Below are 23,619 nucleotides of genomic sequence, written 5' to 3'. Positions count from 1 at the left end.
ACAGAAGATTGCACAACTAACACATCCGATCAGAGTCTGCATTCAGCATACCCTCCATCATTCATCAATGTGCAAAGCTCACAGTGGTGATGCTAGTGAGTCTGAAGTGCCCTTATAGAATTCGTAAATGGGGTCTAATTTTGATGGTGTGATTTTATGTCTGGGCTAACTAAATTAAATGCATGTGGGGTTTTTTTGCATTTGTAGTTTGCAATTATTGAAATACAGGCAACCAAATATTGTTGCCCAGATATATTGCATAATATAACTTCTTCTAATTGCCTGTGCTCTCACACAAAGATCCTGGATTTAGTTTAGAACATATGAACATCCTACCTTACGCTGGGATTGTACATTGACCCACAAAGAGATCAGTTTTCACATTAAAGAGGACAAAGAGTGACACTTGGTGACACTCATTTCTTTATGCTCACCTCCTGGAGCTGCAGGAGATCTGCCTCCAGGTTCTTGTTTTTCTTCTCGTTCTCTTTGGCCTGAGCCAGGACCTCTTCCCTTGAATTGCGGGCATCTTCAAGTTCACGCTGATAGTCTTTCATCTGAGCCTGTTGAATGAAGTGCAAATTGTTGAACTGAACTGAATCAGTACTTTAAACTAGATAAGGATAGACAATTGTCTTGTAATCTAATTAATATATTGCTACAAAGTAGTTTCGGAACTGAATCTATTTTATATTACTATGATTTCACATCAGTATAAATTGTTAACTGAAAATGAAATAATTGCCTTATTCTTGGGCAATTACTTGTTAATTAAATTAAATTAAAGTTAAACGACTTGGTTTTATAATGGTACTTGTTGGTCAACTTTCAATCATCCACCTGCAGTTTTTTCAGTTGCTTTATGGCTTCCTCACGACCCTTGATGGCAACTTCCACTTGACCTTCCAGGTCACTTAAATCAATCTCCAGCTTCTTCTTGGCAGCCGCCACCATCGTGCGCTGTTTACGTTCATCTTCCAGCTCGGATTCAAGCTCGTGCACCTAAAGGCAAACAAAGTCGAATATTTTTTTTTGTCCGCTAGTTTTATTCATGTTTGATAAGAGGTAAAGTTTAAAACCTACCTATACCACTCATAACAAATCTACCATACTTATACATTCCTCAATCATGTCCTCTCATAACCTCCTCCACTCCAGGTACGATAGACCTTTCCCTAGGAAAGAGGCAATTCACCAGTCTCTGTTCCTAACTGAAATGCTCTATCTCAGGCAACATTCTGATGTATATCCTCTGTACCATCTCTAGCACTATCAATCCTTCTAGTATGAACAGAACTGCATGCTGTACTGCAGATGACATCTGCTCAATATTTTATAAATTTCTATATTCCATGCCCCGACTAATGAAGGCCAATGTCACATATGCTTTCTTAACTGTGTTATCTGCCTGTGTTGCATTATTCAAGGATTTCTGGACTTGGACCCAAATGGGGACAAAGCATAGATGGGCATCACAGACAGCATGAATGGCATGGGCCATAAGACTGTCCCAGTGCTGTAGGTTTTCATGACATGACAAGTCTCTCTGTTCCTAAATTCTCCCTAAGACCATGCCTTTTATAGTGTGTGTCCTAATATCATTAGTGCTCTCAAAAGGCTTTGCCTTACCTTTATCATGATCAGCATTTCATATTTTGCTTGGGCAACTTACAATGGTATGAATATTAAAGGTAGACAAAAATGCTGGAGAAACTCAACATTGATTGCTCTAATTTCAAGTAACCCTTGCATCCCCGCTCTCTCCACCCCCCCCCCACCCCACGCATCATACAAGTTTTAAAGTCGTCTTGTTGAGTCTTCTTGTCTGTATTTGTTCTCTCCTAACACACAGCTAACAATGGCATGTTTGCTTTAGCATTGTTACTTTTTTGTATATCTTTCATTCATTTGTTCTATCTCTCAACATCATCGTCTATATATCTCTCATTTCCCTTTCCCCTGATTCTCAGTCTGAAGAAGGGTCTCGACCCGAAATGTCACTTACTCCTTTTCTCCAGAGATGCTGTCTGTCCCACTATTACGCCACGTTTTTGTGTCGATCATGATTATACTTTGTCTGCAGTTTCTCAGCCCATTTCACCAACTCAATGATATCACACAGTAACCTAAAACTTCCAACCACCCACTCAATAACTCCACCAGTCATCATGCCAACTGCAAACTCTCTGATCACGAGTAATACACCCACATCCAAATCATTCACATATGTTACAAACTCTCTGATTTTATTTATTCTCCTTTTTGTTTTAATTTATTTTCCTTTACCTTACAACTGGGTTCAAATGCCTGTCAGCATTTGCTGTCTAGGTTTCAGCAGTGGTGCTAATCATATCATTATTTTGTGTCATTATATTTAATATCCATCAGAGAAGTAAATGGGTAAAAATTGTGACAGTGTTTTCCTAAATCTTAGAGAATAATTGATTTCCTGTTACTTTAGATTTTACTTTAGACTTTAGAGACCGTGAACAGGCCCTTTAGCCCACTGAGTCCGCACTGACCAGCAATCACCCTGTACACTAGCACTATCCTACGCACTAGGGGACAATTTATACTTCACAGAAGCCAATTAACCTACAAATCTGTATGTCTTTGGAGTGTGGGAGGAAACCGGAGCACCCGGAGAAAACCCACGTGTTTACAGGTGGAACATGCACACTCTGTACAGGCAGCACCCATAATCAGGATTGAACTGGGGTCTCTGGAGCTGTAAAGCAGCAACTCTACCGCTGTGCCACTGTGCCACCCATTCAAGTAAACAATTCTTCAACAAATCGATATATTACCCCTTTGAATCCAAAGTAGATTATTTGATCTCTACGATTTCTTGATTAGTACGGGTGTCAGGGGCTGTGGGGAGAAGGCCGGAGAATGGGGATAGGCGGGAGAGATATATCAGCCATGATTGAATGGCGGAGTAGACTTGATGAGCCGAATGTCCTAATTCTACTCCTATTCCTTATGATCAGGTGAGAAAGATGAATGTTGAATTATTTGAGCAAATGAATTCAAATGTGGTTAATGATATTACCTGTTTAACGAGCTGTCTCCTCTTCTCCTCATTCTGCTCATCACGGCCCTGCAAGTCACGATCAAACTGTGTTTTCAGGGCTTGCAAATTGACTTCTAATCTCAGCTTGGCATCCTCTGTGGCCTGGAGCTCATCTTCCAGCTCTTCCAACTGGGTTTTCATCTCCTCTACTTGTTGCTCCAAGGTACGTTTAGATTTCTCCAGATCATGGACCTTGATTGCAGAGGGATAAAACAAGAGAATGAGGTCTTATGCCAATAATTTCCTGGGGAAAAAAATTGTTTCCTTTCCAAAAGGCAAATATAAATATTTAAAAACGAAATATTAAGGTTTCAATATATCAGATGCCAAAAATTACCAGCTCAATCATACCGAAGCACAAATGTTATTTGCCTATTAATAGTCTGGTTACATTTTTAAAATGAACGAGCGCCATTCATGATTTACTTTGATGTTGCGAGTCTTTTTCCTGCCGCACCTCGCCTTAATTCTGTACCTCCCTGTAGCTCAGACTTCCATGTAAATTGTACACCTTCAGTTCAGGCTTCAGTCAACACCTGAATGAACACAACCATGATTGATGACCAGGCCCTCAGCTGATCAGGCCCCAAGCTATGGAATTCTCTCCCTCTATTTCTAATATTGTCCTGTTTATGATGCCACTTGAAAAATACCTCCTCGACAAAGCTTTTGGTCAGCCATAGAGTTATAGAGTGATACAGCATGGAAACAAGCCCTTCAGCCCAACGTGCCCACACCGGTCAACATGTCCCATCCACACTAGTCCCATCTGCCCACGTTTTGCCCATGTCCCTCCAGACCTGTCCTATCGATGTACCTGTCTAACCGATTCTTAAACGTCGGGATAGTCCCAGCCTCAACTACCTACTATGGCAGCTTGTTCCATACACCCACCACCCTTTGTGTGAAAAAGTTATCCCTCAGATTCCTATTAAATCATTTCTCCTTCACCTTGAACCTATGTCCTCTGGTCCTCGATTCACCTACTCTGGGCAAGAGACTCTGTGCATCTGAATTGAATTTCCTTTATTGTCATTCAGACCTTTCAGTCTGAACGAAATTTCGTGCCTGCAGTCATACATACAATAATACAATAATAAACAACAGAACAGACAGTAAACACAAATTAACATCCACCACAGTGAGTCCACCAAGCACCTCCTCACTGTGATGGAGGTAAAAATCTTAGGGCTGCAGTCTCTTCCCTCCTCTTCTCCCTCTGCGCTGAGGCGATACCCCACCGGGCGATGGTAAATCAGTCCCGCGGCTCACCGAGCTCCGCGAACGGGCCGGTTCAGACACCGCGGCCCGGGGTGGTCGAAGCTGCCGCCCTCCAGTCCAGCGGACGCAGCTGTTGATCTATTCCTCTCATATTCCTGATCTATTCCTCTCATGCTCTTATACACCTCTCTAAGATCACCCTCATCCTCCTGCGATCTAAGGAATAGAGTCGCCCCCTACTCAACCTCTCCCTGTAGCTCAGATCCACTAGTCCTGGCAAAATCCTCGTGAATTTTCTCTCTACCCTATCCAGCTTGAATTGAATTGAATTGAATTGAATTGAATAAACTTTATTAGCCAAGAATGTATACATACAAGGAATTTGCCTTGGTGCTTTGCTCGCAAGTAACAACACGATATACAGTAGACAATTATGAATGAAACTTTATAATTGAAACATGTGAAGAATAAAATAAAATGCCAGAGCAAAACGAGGCTACAGACTTTTGGCTGTTGAGTAGAGCTACTGCCCGTTTTAATGTCTGGCTGTGGCGGCTTTGACAGTCCGGAGTCTCCTTCAAGAGGGAAATGATTCAAAGAGTTTGTGGCCAAGGTGAGAGGGGTTAGAGATGATCTTACTCGCTTGCTTCCTGGCCTTTGCAGTGTGCAGTTCGTCGATGGGGGGGAAGTTTGTAGCCATCGACCTTCTCGGCTGATCGAAGGATGTGGGCTCCAAGGATGTCGTGCTTGGTGGCTGAGCCAAACCTGACCATGATGGAGAAGGTGAGGACAGACTCTATGATGGCAGTATAAAACTGGACCATCATTGCCTGTGGCAGATTGTGTTCCTCAGCTGCCGCAGGAAGTACATCCTCTGTTGGACCTTTTTGACTGTGGAGTTGATGGTAGCCTCCCATTTAAGGTCCCTGGAGATGATGGTTCCAAGGAACTTAAATTGTGCAGGGCTCTCCAAAAGTCTACAATCAATTCCACTGTCTTAAGAGCATCCAAGTTGTTGCGATGGCACCAGGCCGCCAGCTGTGTCACTTCCTGTCTTTATGCAGTTTCCTCCCCATCCTGGATCAGTATAATCAGGTTTGTGTCGTCCGCAAACATGAGAAGCTTGACAAAGGAGCCTGTGGAGGTGTAGTCGTTGGTGTAGAGGGAGTAAAGGAGATGGGAGAGTATGCAGCCTTGCTTGACATCATCCTTCCTATAACACGGCGCCCAGAACTGACCACAATACTCTAAATGCAGCCTCACCAACGTCTTATACAACTGCAACATGACCTCCCAAATAGATCTATCCGATCTAGTCCTCTGCTCCATTATCTCCTGATGTAGCTCTGTATGAAATTGTATTTAATGATGCCTGTGTGAAACAACCTGCGGCATAGTGAGATATTAAAAAAATATCTACAAACACAGGATTGTTGTTTTGTTGAACTTACATTCTTTCCGACATCATCTTTGGAGCTAACAATATCTTCCATCTCAGCTCTCAGTAGCTTATTGTGCCTCTCGAGATCTTCCTTGGATGACAGAGCCTCATCCAAAGCACGAGTCAATGCCAAGGATTTAGTCTCCTTCTCACGAGCATCAGCTTCTGCCCTATCTCTTTCATCCGCAATTTTAGCAGACATATTCTTCTCTTCTGCCAGCAGCTGAAAGAAAGATGATAAAACTCATCTTAACTACAGATAATTAAAATTATTGTAAATCAAACTTTGGTGTTGATTTTACAGTAGCTCTTGCACAGAATAATGAATTTAAAATGACAATTTAATACTGAAAAATAACTAAATTGAATGTATTTATTCCAAATGTAACAAAGGAAGAAACATGCTTGGTTAACTGGCCACATTGTTGTTTTATTCAATAAAGCTACCATAAGGTCATAAGTGCTAGGAGAAGAATTAGGCCATTCGGCCCATCAAGTCTACTCTGCCATTCATTCATTGCTGATCTATCTCTCCCTCCTAACCCCATTCCCCACCCTTCTCCCCATTCACTAATTTTGTAAAAACTCTTTAAAGAAGATTCTCCCAATCTTGATTTGCCAATTAGAAAAGGTTTGTTGTGAAGAGATGTTTGACCTGATCAAATTTCTTTTGCTTCTTCTCCAGATTGGAAACGAGTTGCCTCTGGTTGTCCAGATCCACCAGAAGATCATCGAGCTCCTGCTGCAGTCTGTTCTTTGTCTTCTCCATTTTATCATAAGCTGCTGCCTTTTCTTCAAAGTTCTGAGTAATTGCTTCAATTTCCCTCTGAAGTTTCTTCTTTCCTTCCTCAAGACCCTCCAACGATGCAGCATCTTCATTCAATTTCTTCTTGGCATCTGTCAGCTACAAGAAAATCAACATTCATGGTTAGTATAAAATGCATTAGAACTTGTTGAATAATGTCATTTTTTAAATTAATTTATGCACAGAGTCTCTTGCCCAGAGGACATAGGTTTAAGGTGAAGGGGAAAAGGTTTAATACGAATCTGAGGGGTATTTTTTTCACACAAAGGGTGGTGGGTATATGGAACATGCTGCCAGAGGAGGTAGTTGAGGCTGGGACTATCGCAACATTTAAGAAGCAGTTAGACAGGCACATGGATGGGACAGGTTTGGAGGGATATGGACCAAATGCAGGCAGGTGGGACTAGTGTAGCTGGGCCATGTTGGCCAGTGTGGCCTGTTTCCAGACTGTATCAGTCTATGACTCTATTATTTAATTAATTCATTAAGAATTAAGAATGTATCATGTAATTAATAACGTGAGTTATTTCCATAGTACAGCCACTGTCATTATGCAGACAAATGCTGTGGCCATTCTGTACACAACAGGATCCCACAAACTTCCAAATAGCAGCAACAAATTTGAGATGTATTAAAGAATAGTGCATGTTATAGTGAATAACACTAGTTACTCACTACTATAGTGAATAACACTATAATAGTGCTTATCGTGTTGAGGCATGATGCTATGCCGAGTGTTGAAAGTAAGACTACGTGTAATTTCAAGTTTTATCTTAAAAAGGTAACAAGACTGTCTCTGTCTTCCTGCAGGTTTCTGACTAGGGGTAAGTGGCACAAATGAAACTGACACAGCTTGGCGCACCTGCACTGTCAAAGTGGATATATGCCGCTCCAAGTTTCTCTTCGCTTCTCCCTCTTCATCCAGCAGCTCTTGGAGGTTGTTCTTGTCATCCTCCGATTGGCGCAAGCGGGTGGACAAGTTCAGTTTCTGCCGGGTCTCTTCCTGGAGTAGTTCCTGCAGAGGAAGGACATCTTGGTAAATCGAGGGGATAGCTGACAGGCTAAGATAATAAATTCCATTCTTTATTCATTATGCTCAATTATTAAACAGACCATCCAAGTGCTCCAAAAAATTCCTTTTGAAATTTTAAACTTCAGAAAAAATTAAATGTTAAAGGAGATGAGTTTGTGATTAAAACAATAATTAAGGTTAAAAGAAGAAAAACCTTTACCATTGCATTCTAAGTACTCTGGTTAATGTTCTATTTTTAAATAGACATTGATGAAAACATGTTTATTAGATTGCCACTTCTTACACTGATTTTTATTATTTCTGTAATAATCTTTTAAGTCAAGTAATGTAAATGCCTCAGTTACCTGTGTATCCTGAAGTTGGGAACTGAAGCTCGATACATCCTTGGCAAGTTTAATTGATTTCCCTTCAGCTTCATTTAGTATGATGGTAACGTTGTCAAGCTCATTCTATTGGGAAGAGAAGGTTGTAGTTAGTGGCGTCATTCATTTTTGCTTCAATTTCAATTTTCTTCGCTCCTTTTCCCAAAGGATTTGATTCATGCTGGATGTACATGTTGAAGGTGGTGGAAATGTTGGAATTAATGACATGTCGGATGCAGTTGGTGGCAGGGTGAAAGGTGAGGACCAGTGGAACTCTGTCCTTGTTCCATCTGGGGAGAGGGGGAGCGAGATCAGAACTGTGGGACACAGAGGAGAGGCAGGTGAGGGATCCATCTATGACAGCGGGGGGGGGGGGGGGGGGGGGGGGGGGGAATATATGTTTACTAAAGAAAGAGGACATCTCGGAGGTCCTGGCATGGAAAGCTTCATCTTGGGAGCAGGTGCAGCAGAGACAACAAAATTGAGAGTAAGGGATAACGTCTTTGCAAGAGGCAGTGTGGGAAGAGTTGATGTCCTGGTAACTGTGGTAGTCGGTGGATTTGTAGCACTTGTCAGTCATTAATTTCTCCTGTGATAGACACAGAGAGATCAAGAAAGGGGAGAGAGCTGTCAGATAGTCCAGGTGAACTTGAAGGTTGTGTGGAAGTTAATGGTGAAGTTAATGAAACTAGTAAGTTCTGCATGGGTGCAGGAGGCAGCCTCAATGCAGTCGTCGATGTAGCAGAGAAAGACTTGGGGATATGCTAATGTATGTTTGCACCAATGAGTGTTCAACGTAACCAACAAGAAGGCAGGCAAAGCTGGGGCCCAGCGAGTGGCCATGGCTACGCCTTTAACTTGAAGATAATAAGAGAGCATTAGTAGTGGTAAACTAATCTGGCTTCTGTTCAAGGAAGAACTGGAAGGCCTTAAGACTTTCCTGATGAGGGATAAAGCTCTAGCTTGCATTGTTTGACAGGAGTTAAAGAACATTGTAATCAATATTGTTAAAAAAGGTGCAATCACAAAACACTTTAATATACGCTCAGTCCGTGTGAGAAGGTTTCACTGACCTGCAACTTGTGCACTCTTTCATTCAGCTCAGTCCGGGCACGTTCTCCATCAGTCACTTTCACCTGGAACTCCTGTACCTGGTTCTCCAACTTTTTCTTCTTGTGCTCCAATTCAGCTTTGGCTGTGGTCAATACCCTGACCTCATTGGAAAGTTCACTGTTCTCTTTATCGAGGGTTTGTTTGTTTTTATCAAGGTTAGCCTTGGCCTGTAGAATGTAAAGGACATGCACTTTAAAAAATAAACAGTTCAAATCATTTAGCAGAGAAAAAACAGAAATATGCGTAGATACAGATACAGGCTCAGACTAGTTTATTGTCGCACACACCAGAGTGAAGAGTATACACACAGCAATGATAAATACAGCAAATACAATGATGAATGGAAAACAACAGAAAGGTGCAAGATTCTGGTGCATTTCGAAGTCGCGCGGAAAAATATAAAAGCACAAGAATGGAACAACTGAACAAGTTTTGTTAATGGTACAGACTCAGGAAGAGGATAGGAAAGCAGTGATTGATTCAAGGATCATCTGAAGGCTGTGGAGGAAAAAGCATTTCTTAAGTCTGGACATTGAAGCTTTCAAGTCCTGTATCTCCTCCAAGAAGGCAGCAGGGAGAAGAGGGAAATGGACTGGGTGGCAGGCATCCTTGACGGTACTTCTAGCCTCCTGATGTAATGCACTACGAAGACAATAGGAGGAATTGATGAACCTGTGATGGACTGGGCTGTGCTCACCACTCTCTGCATGTACTGTAAGTAAATCCACTGATCCACTTTCTTGATCATCGCAGTGGACCAGGTCAAGTTGCTGGTGATATGGATGCCTATCAGCAGCAGCTCCATTGATGAAGACAGGGTTGTATTAACTTCCTTCATCTTGCTAATGTTAAACACCAAGTTGTTTTCCTGACACCATGACACAAGGTTCCCGATCTTTTTCCTGTAGTTTGTCTCATTGTTGTTGTTGAGCCAGCTGTGGTTTCATCGGCAAACTTAGAGGTCGAATTAGCATTGTACTTGGCCACATGGGTGTACAGGGAATAGAGCAAGGGACTTAGTGCACAATCGCGAGGAGCATCAATATTGAGGGTCAGCTTCGCAGAAATGTTTTGACCACATCTAACCAACTGAATATATAGGAAGGAACTGCAGATGCTGGTTTACACCAAAGATGCTGTGGAGTAACTCAGCAGGCCAGGTAGCATCTGGTATTGAATAGGAATAGGTGACCTTGTGGGCTGAGACCCTTCTTCAGACTCAAGTCTTTTTGCCTCTATCTCTAACCAACTGAAGTCTGCCAGTCAGGAAGTCCAGAAGCCAGTTACAGATGCAGACTCCAGGGCCTAAGTCCAGAGGTTTACGGCTGAGCTGACTCGGTATTACGATGTTGAAGGCGGAACTGCAATCAATGAATAGCATCCTGATACAGGTTTTCTTATTGCCACGGTGACCCAGAGCTGGATGTAGTGGAAGAGAGATGGCACCCTCTGTAGACCTATTTGTTATATGCAAATTGCAAGGGTGCTAGACTGTCCATGAAATTGGTGCAGATATGGCCAAGTACCAATCTCTCAAAACACTTCATTATAGTTCTATCATTATAGTTAACTGCCAATAGTCATTGAGACAGGCCACTGTATTTTTCTTGGGGACTGGAATGATGGAGCTTTCCTTAAATAGACATGGACAGTAAACTGTTGCACTGAGAGGTTGAAGATGTCAGTGAAGACTGTGGCCAGCTGATTTGTGCATGATTTCAGAACATGCATACTTGATCAATATTAATACAATCATGGTTGATCCTCCATCCCAATATCTTATTCCCACTCATTTCACAGACCCCTCAATGCATTTTGTGTCTGGAAAACTATCTATCAATTTCTCTGATATTATTCAGTGACTTGGTCGCCACAGCTTTTTGTTGTAGAGTTTCCCACAGTTTCCCAACTCTGCATGAAGAAATGTCTCCTCCTCCGAATCATATATAACTTATATATAATATGCGGCACGGTGGCGCAATGGTGGAGTTGCTGTCTTACAGCGCTTGTAGCGCCGGTGACCCGGATTCGATCCCAACTACGGGTGCTGTCTATAGGGAGTTTGTACGTTCTCCCCGTGACCGCGTGGTTTTTCTCCGAGATCTTCGGTTTCCTCACACACTCCAAAGGCGTACAGGTTTGTAGGTTAATTGGCTGGTCTAAGTGTAAATTAGTGTGTGTGTGTGTAGGGCTAATGTGCGGGGATCGCTGGTAGGCGTTGACGAGCCCTCTGGGGTTCAACCGCCACCCCGGGGAATGTTTCTCCCTGCATCCGGCCTTGTCAAGCCCTGGTGAAATTCTGTATGTTTCAACTAAGTCTCGTCTCTTATTCCTAAAACCATTTTGTACAAAAGCTTAGTTGTCCCAAATCACTCCTCATGTGGCAATCCTGCTCTCATGGGACTGACTGGTGATCCCAGTCTAGTGAATCTAGTGATCTGTAACAGGGTACCTATTTTCTATGTTTCTATTAGTGGAATCAAGGGATATGGGGAGAAGGCAGGCACGGGTTATTGATTGGGGAAGATCAGCCATGATCACAATGAATGGCGGTGCTGGATCGAAGGGCTGAATGGCCTCCTCCTGCACCTATTTTCTATGTTTCTGTGGTACATCATTTCTTATGTACAGAGCTCAAAACTGCACCCACAGTTCCACGTGTAAATTCACCAAGACCCTCTCTAACTGCAGGAAGACATCCTTGCTCCTGTACTCAAAACCAATTGTAATGAAGGGCAGCATTCTATTTGTATTCTTCACTGCTTGCTGCATTTGAATGTTTGCATTCAGTGGCTCATGTACAGGGACAGCCAGATTCCATAGTACATCTACATTTTGGGTCAGCACAGTAAAGGAGCTAGTAAAAACTGTTGCCAGTCTTGGGTCATCTGGGTTCAATGCTGACCTCCAGTACAGTGAGTGTGTCATTTACATGTTCATCGGGTAGTTTTCCCCTGGATGTTCCAACTTTCTCCCACATTCCTAAGATGTATTGGTTCGTTGATTAATTGTCAACGATAAATTGCCGCAAGTGTGTAGCTGAGTGGTGGGATCTGGGGAATTGATGTGAATTTGGAGAGACTAAAGTGGGTTTTGTCCAGTCATCACCTCAACATGCTGGTTTAAAAGAAACATTCCGCACAGATTCCAGGAATTCATCCTGCAAAGTATTATTAATGATTTGATGTGATCAGTCTCTATGTGGATTAAAATCACATTTTAGGAATGTGCTTTTATTTGGTGCATCTCAGATCTTCTGTTTGAAGTTATCTTCCACATTACCATGTCTTTTGGTGGCCTTTAGATCCTAACTACTAATATTTGCTGTTGTGAGGGGCTTCATAGATTCGTTCAGATTGGTTATATATCTTGATGTCGTAATTTTTCTGATTTCATCCTTTACTGAAAACATCAGCCTTTTCCTTTTTGCTTGTCCTTCCTAAAGTATTAAACATTCTTGTATACAGACATATCCCAGCCTTGGAAATGCTTCCCTGCAAATATAATTCCATAACGACAATAATGTCACTTCCCTTTAAATTCTATTTCTCTTAACAGGACATTCAAATATAAGACATGAAAGTCTATAAGACATTCTATCAGTTAGTATTTAATGTCATTGGCAAGAACATTGTCTTTTACTAGAAGTGTTTTCTTTGTAGGTAGTGACTTCTTTTCAGTAGGATTCAATTCACTAGAGGATGTTTCACTATTGGGAGAGTCTAGGACTAGATGTCATAGCCTCAGAATTAAAGGATGTTCTTTTAGGAAGGAGTTGAGGAGAAATTTCTTTAGTCACAGGTGAATCTGTGGAATTATTTGCCACAGAAGGCTGTGGAGGCCAAGTCAAAGGCAGAGATAAATAGATTCTTGATTAGTACGGGTGTCAGGGATTATGGGGAGAAGGCAGGAGAATGGGGTTTGGAGGGAGAGATAGATCAGTCACGATTGAATGGCAGAGAAGACTCGATGGGCTGAATGGCCTAATTCTGCTTCTATTACTTATGACCTTATGACCGTAGAAAGCATAAGGTTAGATTTCGCCATTGACACTTAAGATGCCACCTGTTAGAATATCTTATACTGAATACTGTATGTTTAAACTCGCATACCCGTTTAGTTTGCTCCAGCTGTTCTGTTACTTCTTCTATTGCCTGACCATGTTTTTGTCGCATTTCATGAATTTGAGCCTCATGTGTCCTTGTCTCTTCCTCCAAAGCTCGCTTCATCTCCGAGACCTCGTGTTCTCGCTTAGCCCTGTAAGTATACAAAGGAAGGATGGTGTAGTCTGGATTTTCTCATCTAGATTACAGTGATATTTCTTATTAGTTATTCTTCCATTTTGTCATACAGATTTATTCAACAATATATTGAAATATATGTTTACATTAAATTTACAGAAATTTTATGTAAGCTTCTAAAAATAGTCTTGAAGGTCTAAAGAATGTGTAGAATCTCTCTGCTATTTGGTATTCAGCTCATTATTCTACTGTTTTCATAAAAGTTTAACTGTTTTTTGTATTGGCATTACAATATAGTACCTCAACTCTTGCTGTGTAGCTGTGCTGTCTAAAGTGTCTTCGAGTTCTGTCTTTAGTGCTTCCAGCTCTTCACCAAGATCTCTCCTTTGTTTCTCCACCTTGTTCCTAGCTGACTTCTCCGAGTCTAGATCTTCTTGAAGATCCGATATAAACGATTCCAACTCACGGATTTTCTTCAGGGCATTATTCTTCTGTGCAGTTTCATCGTCAAGCCTATTTAAACATAATACAGTCAACACACAGGCACTATTATAACAGTGTATTCAACATGGGAGAAGGGATGCAAAGGCTAAAATACTTCTATCTCATTGGAAATTCACGATTTCATTAGTTTCTTTTCCAAGATGCTAGGGTTTGTACCAGTCAAGGTATTATACAAGGCTTGCTGCATGACCTTAAAGTACAAAAGCTTAATTTGCCAACAGAAAATTAGCTGACCAATTGCCCTGGAGGTGATGTCACTATTTGCCCAGGATAGCATCTGGAAAAATAAAATATGCATGATCTGGTCTGGTGTTCAAAATGTCATTGTAGTTTACTTATGTTTGGAACATAATTAATTTAATTGTTTAAATTCATGGTTGAACATATCTTTGATAAAGGAAATTACATTTAATTTTCAGTCAAAGGAAACTCAATTTATAGTGTGAAATAATAGTATATAAGGCAATGGATTTGTGCCAGTTAGTTGCTGATGAATCGTGATCATCTTAGTGATCATAGCGAGCGTTTGTCGGCACTGGGCCTGTACTCGCTGGAGTTTAGAAGAATGAGGGGGGGACCTCTTTGAAATGTACAGAATAGTGAAAGACTTGGATACAATGGATGTGGAGAGGATGTTTCCACTAGTGGGAGAGTCGAGGATTAGAGGTCATAGAATTAAAGGACATTCTTTTAGGAAGGAGATGAAGAAGAATTTCTTTAATCAGAAGGTGATGAATCTGTGGAATTCTTTGCCATAGAAAGCTGTGGAGGCCAAGTCAGTAGATATTTTTAAGGCAGAGATAGATAGTACGGGTGTCAGAGGATACGGGGAGAAGGCAGGAGAATGGGGTTAGGAGGGAGAGATAGATCAGCCATGGTTGAATGGCGGAGTAGACATGATGGGCTGAATGGCCTAATTCTGCTCCTATCATTTATGATCTTATGACCAATTATATCAAATTCTAAAATGTTCAATAAAAGGAGCCAACCACAAACAGAGATTGGGACCTCAATGGTTTTATGCAATAGTGCATTCAAATGCTGGATGTGAAACAAAATGGAATAAATGGTTGATTTTTTTTCTCTTCTCTACCTATTCATTGCAACCTGCAATTCCTCTTCTTTCTTTGCCAGCGCCATCTTCAGTTCGGCAATCTGCTGCTGAAGTTCTGCCAGTTGTTCGTTCAGGTCTGTGCCTTCTCCCTCCAACTTCCTCTTCAGCTTCTCCAGCTCCTGCCTGGTCTTCTCTTCTTTCTTCAGCCGAACTGTTAAATGCAGGAATCTCATTATAGTCGCATGAGTACTAACCAGTTTCAAAGTGATCGTTTAATGTTTAGTTGCAGTGCAAAAAATCGGTAATTTTCCATCCAGAAAGGATATGGAGAGTTGGTTAGGATTTTAAAAAAAAACTCCATTCTACCCTGTAATAGGTAAGGGCACTTGTTAGTTTTGAAATGATCCATTGATAATTATATTGAATTATTATATTGTTAATGATGTGTACTTGTAAAGCTTTATTGAGTTTATGGCATAGTAAAGCACTATATCTGCAAGTTAGCAAGTCTTGGTGCACCTTTTGTGTAAGAAGGAACTGCAGATGCTGGTTTATCCAGTGTCTGAAGAAGGGTCTCAACCTGAAACGTCACCTACTCTTTTTCTCCAGAGATGTTGCCTGATGAGTCTGAAGAAGAGTCTCAACCCGAAAGGTAATCTATTCCTTTTCTCCAGATATGCTGCCTGACTCGCTGAGTTACTCCAGCATTTAGTGTCTATCTTTGGCGCACCTATTGTTCTGGGGTGAGTGCAGTTGCGGACTGGCCAGGGTGTCAGCTTGCCCGATGGCAAGTGGGCCCCTGATGAAGTGGGCCCCCTATATCAAGTGGGCCCCTGATGAAGTGGGCCCCCTTTGTCTCCTGGCAACCAATATTTTTAGACCCAGTCCGCCACTGGGTGAGTGGACAGTGCACTCTGGAGAATAGCTATACTGGTTCTGCTCTGTGGTTCAACATTAAATTAGAACAGTGAAATTGTTTTGTGGCAGAGTGTGGATCTCTAAATGTGGTTGACATGATTACAAAATTAGAATACTCCAAATACTGCCTTACAGCGCTTATAGGGTCTTACAGAACCTAGTGCCAGAGACCCGGGTTCGATCCTGACTATGGGTGCTGTCTGTACGGCGTTTGTACGTTCTCCCCATGACTGCATGGGTTTTCTCCGAGATCGTCAGTTTCCTCCCTCACTCCAAAGACCTAAGGTTTGTAGGTAAATTGGCTTGGTACAAATGTAAATTGTCCCTTATGTGTGTAGAATAATGTTAATGTGCGGGGATCGCTGGTTGGTGGGGATGTGGTGGGCCGAAGGGCCTGTTTCAGCGCTGAAACTAAACTAAACTAAACAAATTTGTTGTTTAAATTATGCGTTCCAGAAGTGGTCAAATTTTCGAGGTAAATGACTTCTAAGATGCACAAAAGTAATTCAATAGATTCAGCTGGGTAATTTAGAACAGAACCTATGTGACAAGTCTTTGTGCTTAAGGTCATTCTGACGTTCTGAAAGGCACAATGTGAATGTCAACCTGTCTATGTTGTCTTTCTAAATGCCGTGGATATTGAGGATAAAGAAGCAGAATCTTAAAATTAAACTTATGTAATTAAAACTTGAATTAGATATAATTTCCCACTCACAGTGTAATGGAAGTCTAGATTCATTTCAGCCGAAAGCCATTAGATACAGATCAATAAGAATTCTTGAAACTAGTATTGATTGCTTTTTGCTGAATAATTAATATGAAGCGAAGAAGGATGTGTGAAGTTGAAATACAGATCAGTGCGATCAGATTTAGTGCTGAAAAAGATTTGAGGGGCAGAATGGCCTCGTACTATTCCTATCTTTCTGCTTCTTAGCCAGTCTCCCGTGGGTGAGGATGAATGCTTTCATTCCAGTTCTGTAGGTTCTAAAGTGGCTGATGAGCCTATGTAGGACACAAGTTGCTGGATGGGTGAATAATTTGGATGGTAAGTGATAAAACCACCTTCTCTCATATACTTCAACTGTTCCTATACACCAGGTGTACTGCTCTGGAGAGTACCTTGTAGTAAATCAATAACTATTGTAAGCATGGCAACCCCTTTTACCTTCTAGTTCTGAAATCATCGATTCATGTTTATTCTTCAGTTTTGTCAGGTTCTTTGCTTTCTCTTCCTCTTCAGCAAGATTGGTGGTAAAGTCAGCTAGCCTCTCATCGAGGAGTTTCTTTTCCTATTGGCACAACATAGTGATTTGGTTAATTTCAAGCATGCAAGCTGCACACGTGAGCAGGGATGATTCTCACAAGGTTTCCTGATTCACAGATTGTCTGTGCTTCACCAAGGGACCAGGCAGTCGGCACATAAGTTCATGTCAGTGAATTAGCTGCACTTGAACCACTTGGTTTAATCCCAAACTTTAGCCGGCTCCCCTTCAGTCTCTAAGCATCTTCCCAGCAACCGAGGCAATTACCGCCCAAACTGCGGGGTTAAGGGGAAAAGGCAGGAGAATGGAGTTGGGAGAGATAGATCAGCCATGCTAGAGCCATGGTAATAGGGGGCTCCATCGTGAGAGGTACAGACAGGGGTTTCTGCGGCAACAGGCGGGAGTCAAGGATGGTGTGTTGCCTCCCTGGTGCCAGGGTCCAGGATGTCATTGCAGGGCATCCTCAAGGGTGAAGGTGAGCAGCCAAAAGTGTTCGTGCATGTTGGCACAAATGACATTGGGAAGAAGAGAAAGAGATTCTGAAGCGTGACTTTAGAGAGCCCGGAAGAAGGCTGAAAAGCAGGACCTGCAGGGGGGTGGGAGATTGCAACCTTCATGTGGCATGCCCTGTTTCAACGAATGCAATCAACCTGGCGTGCACAATCATAAGATCAAATAGAACAAGTTGCCCTACAACTTTAAGCTGTGCACGCCATACGCAAGAAGAAGGATGACCTCCAGGGTGGTTATCTCCGGTTTGCTTCCAGTTCCTCGTGCTGGTGGGGGCAGGAAGAGGGAGATGGGGGATCTGAATGCAGTGGGCTGGTGCAGGGGGCAGGGATTTAGATTCGTAGAGCACTGGGATCTGTTTTGGGGTAAGGGTGAATTGGACAAAAGGGACGGGTTGCACCTTAATAGGTGGGGGACCAGCATTCTGGCAGGCAGGTGTGCCACTGCTACACAGGTGGGTTTAAACTAAATAGTGGGGGGGAGGGAGACAAATTGCAAATACAAGGATGGAGTTAAAGGGAAAGAGAGTATAGGATAAGTTAAGAAAGTCACCAGAATTAATGGGACAGAAAGCTCACGAAGGGATAGGAGAGTATGACCAAGTGCAATAGGAATCGATGTGAAAGGTGAGGTGAGTGTTATATATGAATGTGCGAAGTATAAGAAGTAGAGTGGATGAGCTTGAGGCTCAGTTAGATATTGGTAGATATGACATTGTGGGGATTAAAGAGACATGGCTGCAGTAGGATCGGGACTGGGAACTGAATATGCAGGGTTAAACATCCTATTGAAAGGACAGGCAGGTGGGCAGAGGAGGGGGGGTAGCTCTGTTGGTGAGGGATAAAATTCAGTCCCTTGCGAGGGGTGACATAGAGACTGACGATGTAGAGTCGCTGTGGATAGAATTGAGGAGTATTAAAGATAAGAAAGGGAGTTATCTACAGGCTCCCAAACAGCCCACTCAATATGCAGGTAGAATGGGAAAATCAGGTTGGTTCTGGACCCCAAGAAAGAGAGTTTGTGGAGTGCCTCTGAGATGGATTCTTAGAGCAGCTGGTAATGGACCTACCAGAGAGAAGGCAAGTCTGGATTTAGTGTTGTCCAATGAACTAGATTTAATAAGGGAACTCGAGGTAAAGGAACCGCTAGGAGGTAGTGATCATAATATGATAAGTTTTAATCTGCAATTTGAGAAGGAGAAGGTTAATTCAGAAGTGTCAGTGTTGCAGTTGAACAAAGGGGATAATGAAGGCATGAGAGAGGAGCTGGCCAAAGTAGACCTGAAAAGGATCCTAGCAGGAATGACGGTGGAACAAAAATGGCAGGAATTTCTGGGCATAATTCAGAAGATGCAGGATCATTTCATTCCAAGGAGGAAGAATGATTCTAAGGGGAGTAAGAGGCAACCGTGGCTGACAAGGGAAGTTAGGGATAGAATAAAACTAAAAGAAAAGGTGTATAACGTAGCAAAGAGTAGCCGGAAACTTTCAAAGGACAACAGAAGGTAACAAACAGGGCAATATGGGGTGAAAAGATGAAGTATGATGGTAAACTGGCCAAGAATAGAAAGAAGGGTAGGAAAAGCTTCTTATGTTAAGTGAAAAAGATTAGTAAAGACAAATGTGGGTCCCTTGAAGGCAGAAACATGTGACATTATTATGGGGAATAAGGAAAGGCAGAAGAGTTGAACAGGTACTTTGGTTCTGTCTTCACTAAGGAAGACACAAACAATCTCTCAGATGTACTAGGGTGACAGAGGAACTGAAATAAATTTGCATTAGGAGAGAAATAGTATTGGGTGGACTGAAGGCTGATAAATCCCCAGGACCAGATGGTCTGCATCCCACGGTACTCAAGGAGGTGGCTCTAGAAATCGTGGACGCAATGGTGATCATTTTCCAATGTTCTATAGATTCAGGATCAGTTCCTGTGGATTGGAGGGTAGCTAATGTTATCCCACTTTTCAAGAAAGGACTGAGAGAGAAAACGGGGATTTATAGACCAGTTAGCCTGACAACGATGCTGGGGAAGATGCTGGAGTCAATTATTAAAGAAGAAATTATTATTTCTTCTTTAATAAGCACCGTTGTGGAGATAGAAGATCATGCTCTGTAGTAAACATCCAAACACTTATCACTACCCATCCCCTACTCCCATTACATTCCAACAATTCCAACATTTTCAACATGTTGAAAATTTAGCGGCGACCAGAAAGGCACTACGACTTTTTACGCGAGTGAGGAGACTACTCCCGGAGACCACCGGCGAAGATATGATGACAAACTAGTCGCCTGTAGTTGCCTAAAAAATCGCCTAGGTAGGACAGGCCCATTACTCCAGCATTCTGTGCGCGTCTTTGATTTACACAGAAATTCACTTTTACGGGGCAGCATCTATTAATATTGCAGGAACCTTGTCGGCCTTGCATGCCACTGACCTTTGCAAATTTGAGATTTTGGTCTTCCAAGATTGAGATGTCATCATCCATCTTCTTCAGCTTGGCATCGAGGGTCACTTTGTCCAGCTGTAACTTCTGACGTGCAGCCTCCTCATCATCCAGCTGTTCTTCCAAATCCTTCATAAAAAAACATTTATTTTAGAGAGAATACATACATAGGAGTAATTTTATCTGGAAACCAGAAAAGACAATAAAAGGTGAAACACAGATTTACAGTAATTATTACTTAATTTATACCTAAATATGGGGAGAAAATTGACAATTGAAAATCACCAATCCTCTTGGTAACCTCGTCAATAAAACTTATCAGATTTGTGCCATATGATTTCCCACACACAAAACGATGCTGACTATCTGTAATCAGTCCATGCCTAACCCAACGTTGGTCAGGCCGTGTCTCTTAGAATCCTCTCCAACAACTTACCTACCACTGATGTGAGGCTTACAGTTTGCTGAACGTGTTCAGATAATTTCTGCATGGAAACTGCTCCTTCAGCCCACCAAGTAAATGCCAACCAAGATGCTCCATGCAAGCTGGTCCCATTTATCCATGCCTGGCCCATATCTATCTGAACCGTTCCTATCCATGTACCTGACCAAATGTCTTTTAAGAGTTGTAATTGTACCTGCATCAACTACTTCCTCTAGTACTCGTTCTGTATACTGTGGGAAAAGTTTCCTTTTAAATTGTTCTCCTATCACCTTAAACGTATGCGCTCTAGTTCTTGATTCCACTGGCCCAGGGAAAAGATTTGGTGCATTTACCCTATCATTTCCCTTCATGATTTTCTGTACTTCTAGAAGATCACCCCTTAGCTTACAGTGCTCACAGGAGCCTGACCCTCTGAGATACTCCAGCATTTTGTGTCTACCTTTGATGTAAAGCAGCATCTGCAGTTCCTTCCCACACACAAAGTTCTATCCTGCCCAAACTCTCCCTATAACTCACGCCCTCAAATCCTGGCAACATCCTAGTAACTATTATCTGCACGCTATTACCCAGCATAATGACATTTTGTCTACATCTGAACACCTTACTCCATGCGTGGTCTCACCAACGTCTTGTACAACTATAACATAACATCCCAACATCTACACATAATTCCCTAACTAATGAAGGTCAGCAGGCCAAAGCCTCCATCACCATCCCATCTACCTGTAATGCCACTTTTAGGGAACTATGTATTTCTAGATCCCTCTGCTCTACAACACTTCCCAGTCCTACTATTCGCTGTGAAGTTCCTGTCCTGGTTTGACCTTGCACGCAAACCGTTACAGTTATCTGAATTAAATTCCACTTGCCCAGCTTATCAGCTTCCACTGTAACTCTTGATAACCATCTTCACTGTCGACGATATCACCTACTTTAATGTCATCCGCAAACTTGCTCATTGTGCCTTGTAAATTCTCATTAAAGTAATTGATATGGATGACAAGCAGGAGTGGGCCAAACACTGATCCCTAACATACACCACTAGTTACAGACTCCCAGTCCGATAAACTACCTTCTACCACCAACCTCGAGTTCCTCTCACAGCATCTCGGTAAGTCACTTCCCTATCAAGTTGGTTAGCCCTCCTTGAATCCTATGCAATCTATCCTTCCAGAACATTAGTCTGGAAGAACGTCAGAGGCACAAAATTAGTGACCCTCAAATCTTCTGGCAAATCACCCATGTCTAAGGATGATTCCGATATCTCTCCGAGGGCTGCTGAATTGTCTTCCCAAGCTTCCCACAGTGTTCATGGATATAGGTAGCCCATCAGATATACACCTGATATACCCCAATTAAAGTCCACCATTAAAATTCACCTACCAGGATTTGGGTCTGCATTTTCTTCTTTTCATTCAACATTAGATGGTTGCGATCTTCCTCCTCTTCAATTCGGGCCTCCATTTCATGAAGGATCTCCTCTAACTCTACCTTCTTACTTTCCAGGCGGATTCTCATCTCTTCTGCCTCCGCATATAACTCAGTTTCAGCCTGTAGCTGCTCCTGAAGGGAAATCCTCTCGTCCACGGTCTACAGACACAGTTAAGGACCTGAATTCATTATTCCTAATCATTTACATTACAACATACAAATTGTTAAAGGAAAATGGTAGACACCAATTGTGATTCTATAATAAAAGCACACTGTCGTTTCATGGAGAATTATGCTGTGGGGGAATGGCCTATTTAACTAAATTTAAAATGACTTAATTCATTCTTTCCAGACCTGATCTTTGTAGAACAAATTTCCCCTTTAATTGATTGGAATCCAAATGAGAGATTGTTTCATATGATAATACGGGGTGAAAATATGTTACATTAAAATCAAAAATAACTTTATTGGGAGATTGTTTAACTTTCCAAAATGGAATTAAAACATCATCTTTTAGTTTAATTTAGTTTTAGAGATACAGCGCGGAAACAGGCCTAGCAGCCCACCATGTTCGCGCCGACCAGCGATCCCCGCACACTAACACTATTCTACACACACTAGGGCCAAATTTACAATTAGCCTGCAAACCAATACGCCTTTGGAGTGTGGGAGGAAACCGGTGCACCCGGGGAAAACCCACGCAGGTCACGGGGAGAATGTACAAACATCATACAGACAGCACCCGTAGTCAGGGTCGAACCCGGGTCTCCAGCTTTTCAAGGCAGCAACTCTACCGCTGTGCCACCGTGTTGCCCTATCTTGATTATTTCATCATTTCATTATTGGATATCTTGAAAATCTCCATCTCTTGGTATTCAGAATTGTTTCGGCAAGAGAAATGCGAGCGATTTAGAATGTAATAATTCAGTGGAATGGATGCATAGCATGAGCTGGCTTTACCTGAGTGTGCTTCCTCTCGAGTTCTGAGAGGTAAAGCTCTGCCTTCTGTTGCTTTTCTATTGTCCTTTGCAACTCTTCGTCCTTCAGTTGCATTTCCTCCTCCTGACGCGAGACTTGCAACAGTGGTTTAACCTGCCCAAGAAACCACAGGCCTTGTTGTCAGGGGGTTATCTCAAAGATGTGTCCTTGTAACACCCGTGCTAAAAGCAAAACGGGGATGAAGCTCTGCTTCAGACATTTACTGTGTGAAGTGAGGGAAATGACGGGTACTTAATTGTATCCATATAACCTGTAACCTCTGCCAGGAAAGGGTCAAGTTTGATTTGAACACTTCTATAGAGAAACGGAAATATGAAGCATTGTGAAGAATGAGCACTGTATATGGCTATTTAGTAATGTTAATAGCCATTCTTCTGGTGATTTTCTGTCTAACATTATTGAGTTTCATAGGACCATGGCAGCAGTTGGTTTTCGTAAAGGAACTCTATTGTGGTCAGTATAGTTCCAAGGGGGTGAATAAAAGGAATAAAAACTAGTGCAGTCTTCCATGGATAAACATTTTAAACGAGTTTGTTGTTATTTGTAAAGTATAACTCCAAACTAATGGGACAGGTTAAAAGAATGGATCAAATGGGCTTATATTCATTGGAATTTAGAAAGATGAGAGGGAATCTTATAGAAACATATAAAGTTCTTAAAGGATTGGACAGGCTATATGCAGAAAAAATGTTCCCAATCATGGGGGAATCCAGAACCAGGGATCACAGTTTAAGAATAAGGGGTAGGCCACTTAGGACTGA

The 23,619-nt window shown here is 42.1% G+C and overlaps 1 protein-coding gene across 2 annotated transcripts in view; it reads right to left on the bottom strand.

Moving 5' to 3' along the window:
* Positions 1 to 23,619, bottom strand: part of myh11 (myosin heavy chain 11) — a 165,603-nt gene that overhangs the window by 13,912 nt on the left and 128,072 nt on the right. For both annotated transcript variants that reach the window (XM_033040278.1, XM_033040277.1), the window contains exons 21-35: positions 22,820 to 22,951; positions 21,812 to 22,018; positions 19,975 to 20,112; positions 16,931 to 17,054; positions 14,887 to 15,058; positions 13,590 to 13,802; positions 13,161 to 13,305; positions 9,009 to 9,215; positions 7,918 to 8,022; positions 7,403 to 7,555; positions 6,391 to 6,639; positions 5,746 to 5,958; positions 3,053 to 3,265; positions 841 to 1,002; positions 435 to 563 (exon numbers count right to left, since the gene is read on the bottom strand). In XM_033040278.1, coding sequence (XP_032896169.1) covers positions 435 to 563; positions 841 to 1,002; positions 3,053 to 3,265; positions 5,746 to 5,958; positions 6,391 to 6,639; positions 7,403 to 7,555; positions 7,918 to 8,022; positions 9,009 to 9,215; positions 13,161 to 13,305; positions 13,590 to 13,802; positions 14,887 to 15,058; positions 16,931 to 17,054; positions 19,975 to 20,112; positions 21,812 to 22,018; positions 22,820 to 22,951 — 2,562 coding nt within the window. The remainder of the gene's footprint in view (positions 1 to 434; positions 564 to 840; positions 1,003 to 3,052; positions 3,266 to 5,745; positions 5,959 to 6,390; positions 6,640 to 7,402; positions 7,556 to 7,917; positions 8,023 to 9,008; positions 9,216 to 13,160; positions 13,306 to 13,589; positions 13,803 to 14,886; positions 15,059 to 16,930; positions 17,055 to 19,974; positions 20,113 to 21,811; positions 22,019 to 22,819; positions 22,952 to 23,619) is intronic.

This window comes from Amblyraja radiata, chromosome 22, assembly GCF_010909765.2.
Source record: "Amblyraja radiata isolate CabotCenter1 chromosome 22, sAmbRad1.1.pri, whole genome shotgun sequence".
Classification (NCBI taxonomy): Eukaryota; Metazoa; Chordata; class Chondrichthyes; order Rajiformes; family Rajidae; genus Amblyraja; species Amblyraja radiata.
Note: the sequence above shows the minus strand (reverse complement) of the source record. Positions and strands in the feature narration are given on the sequence as shown.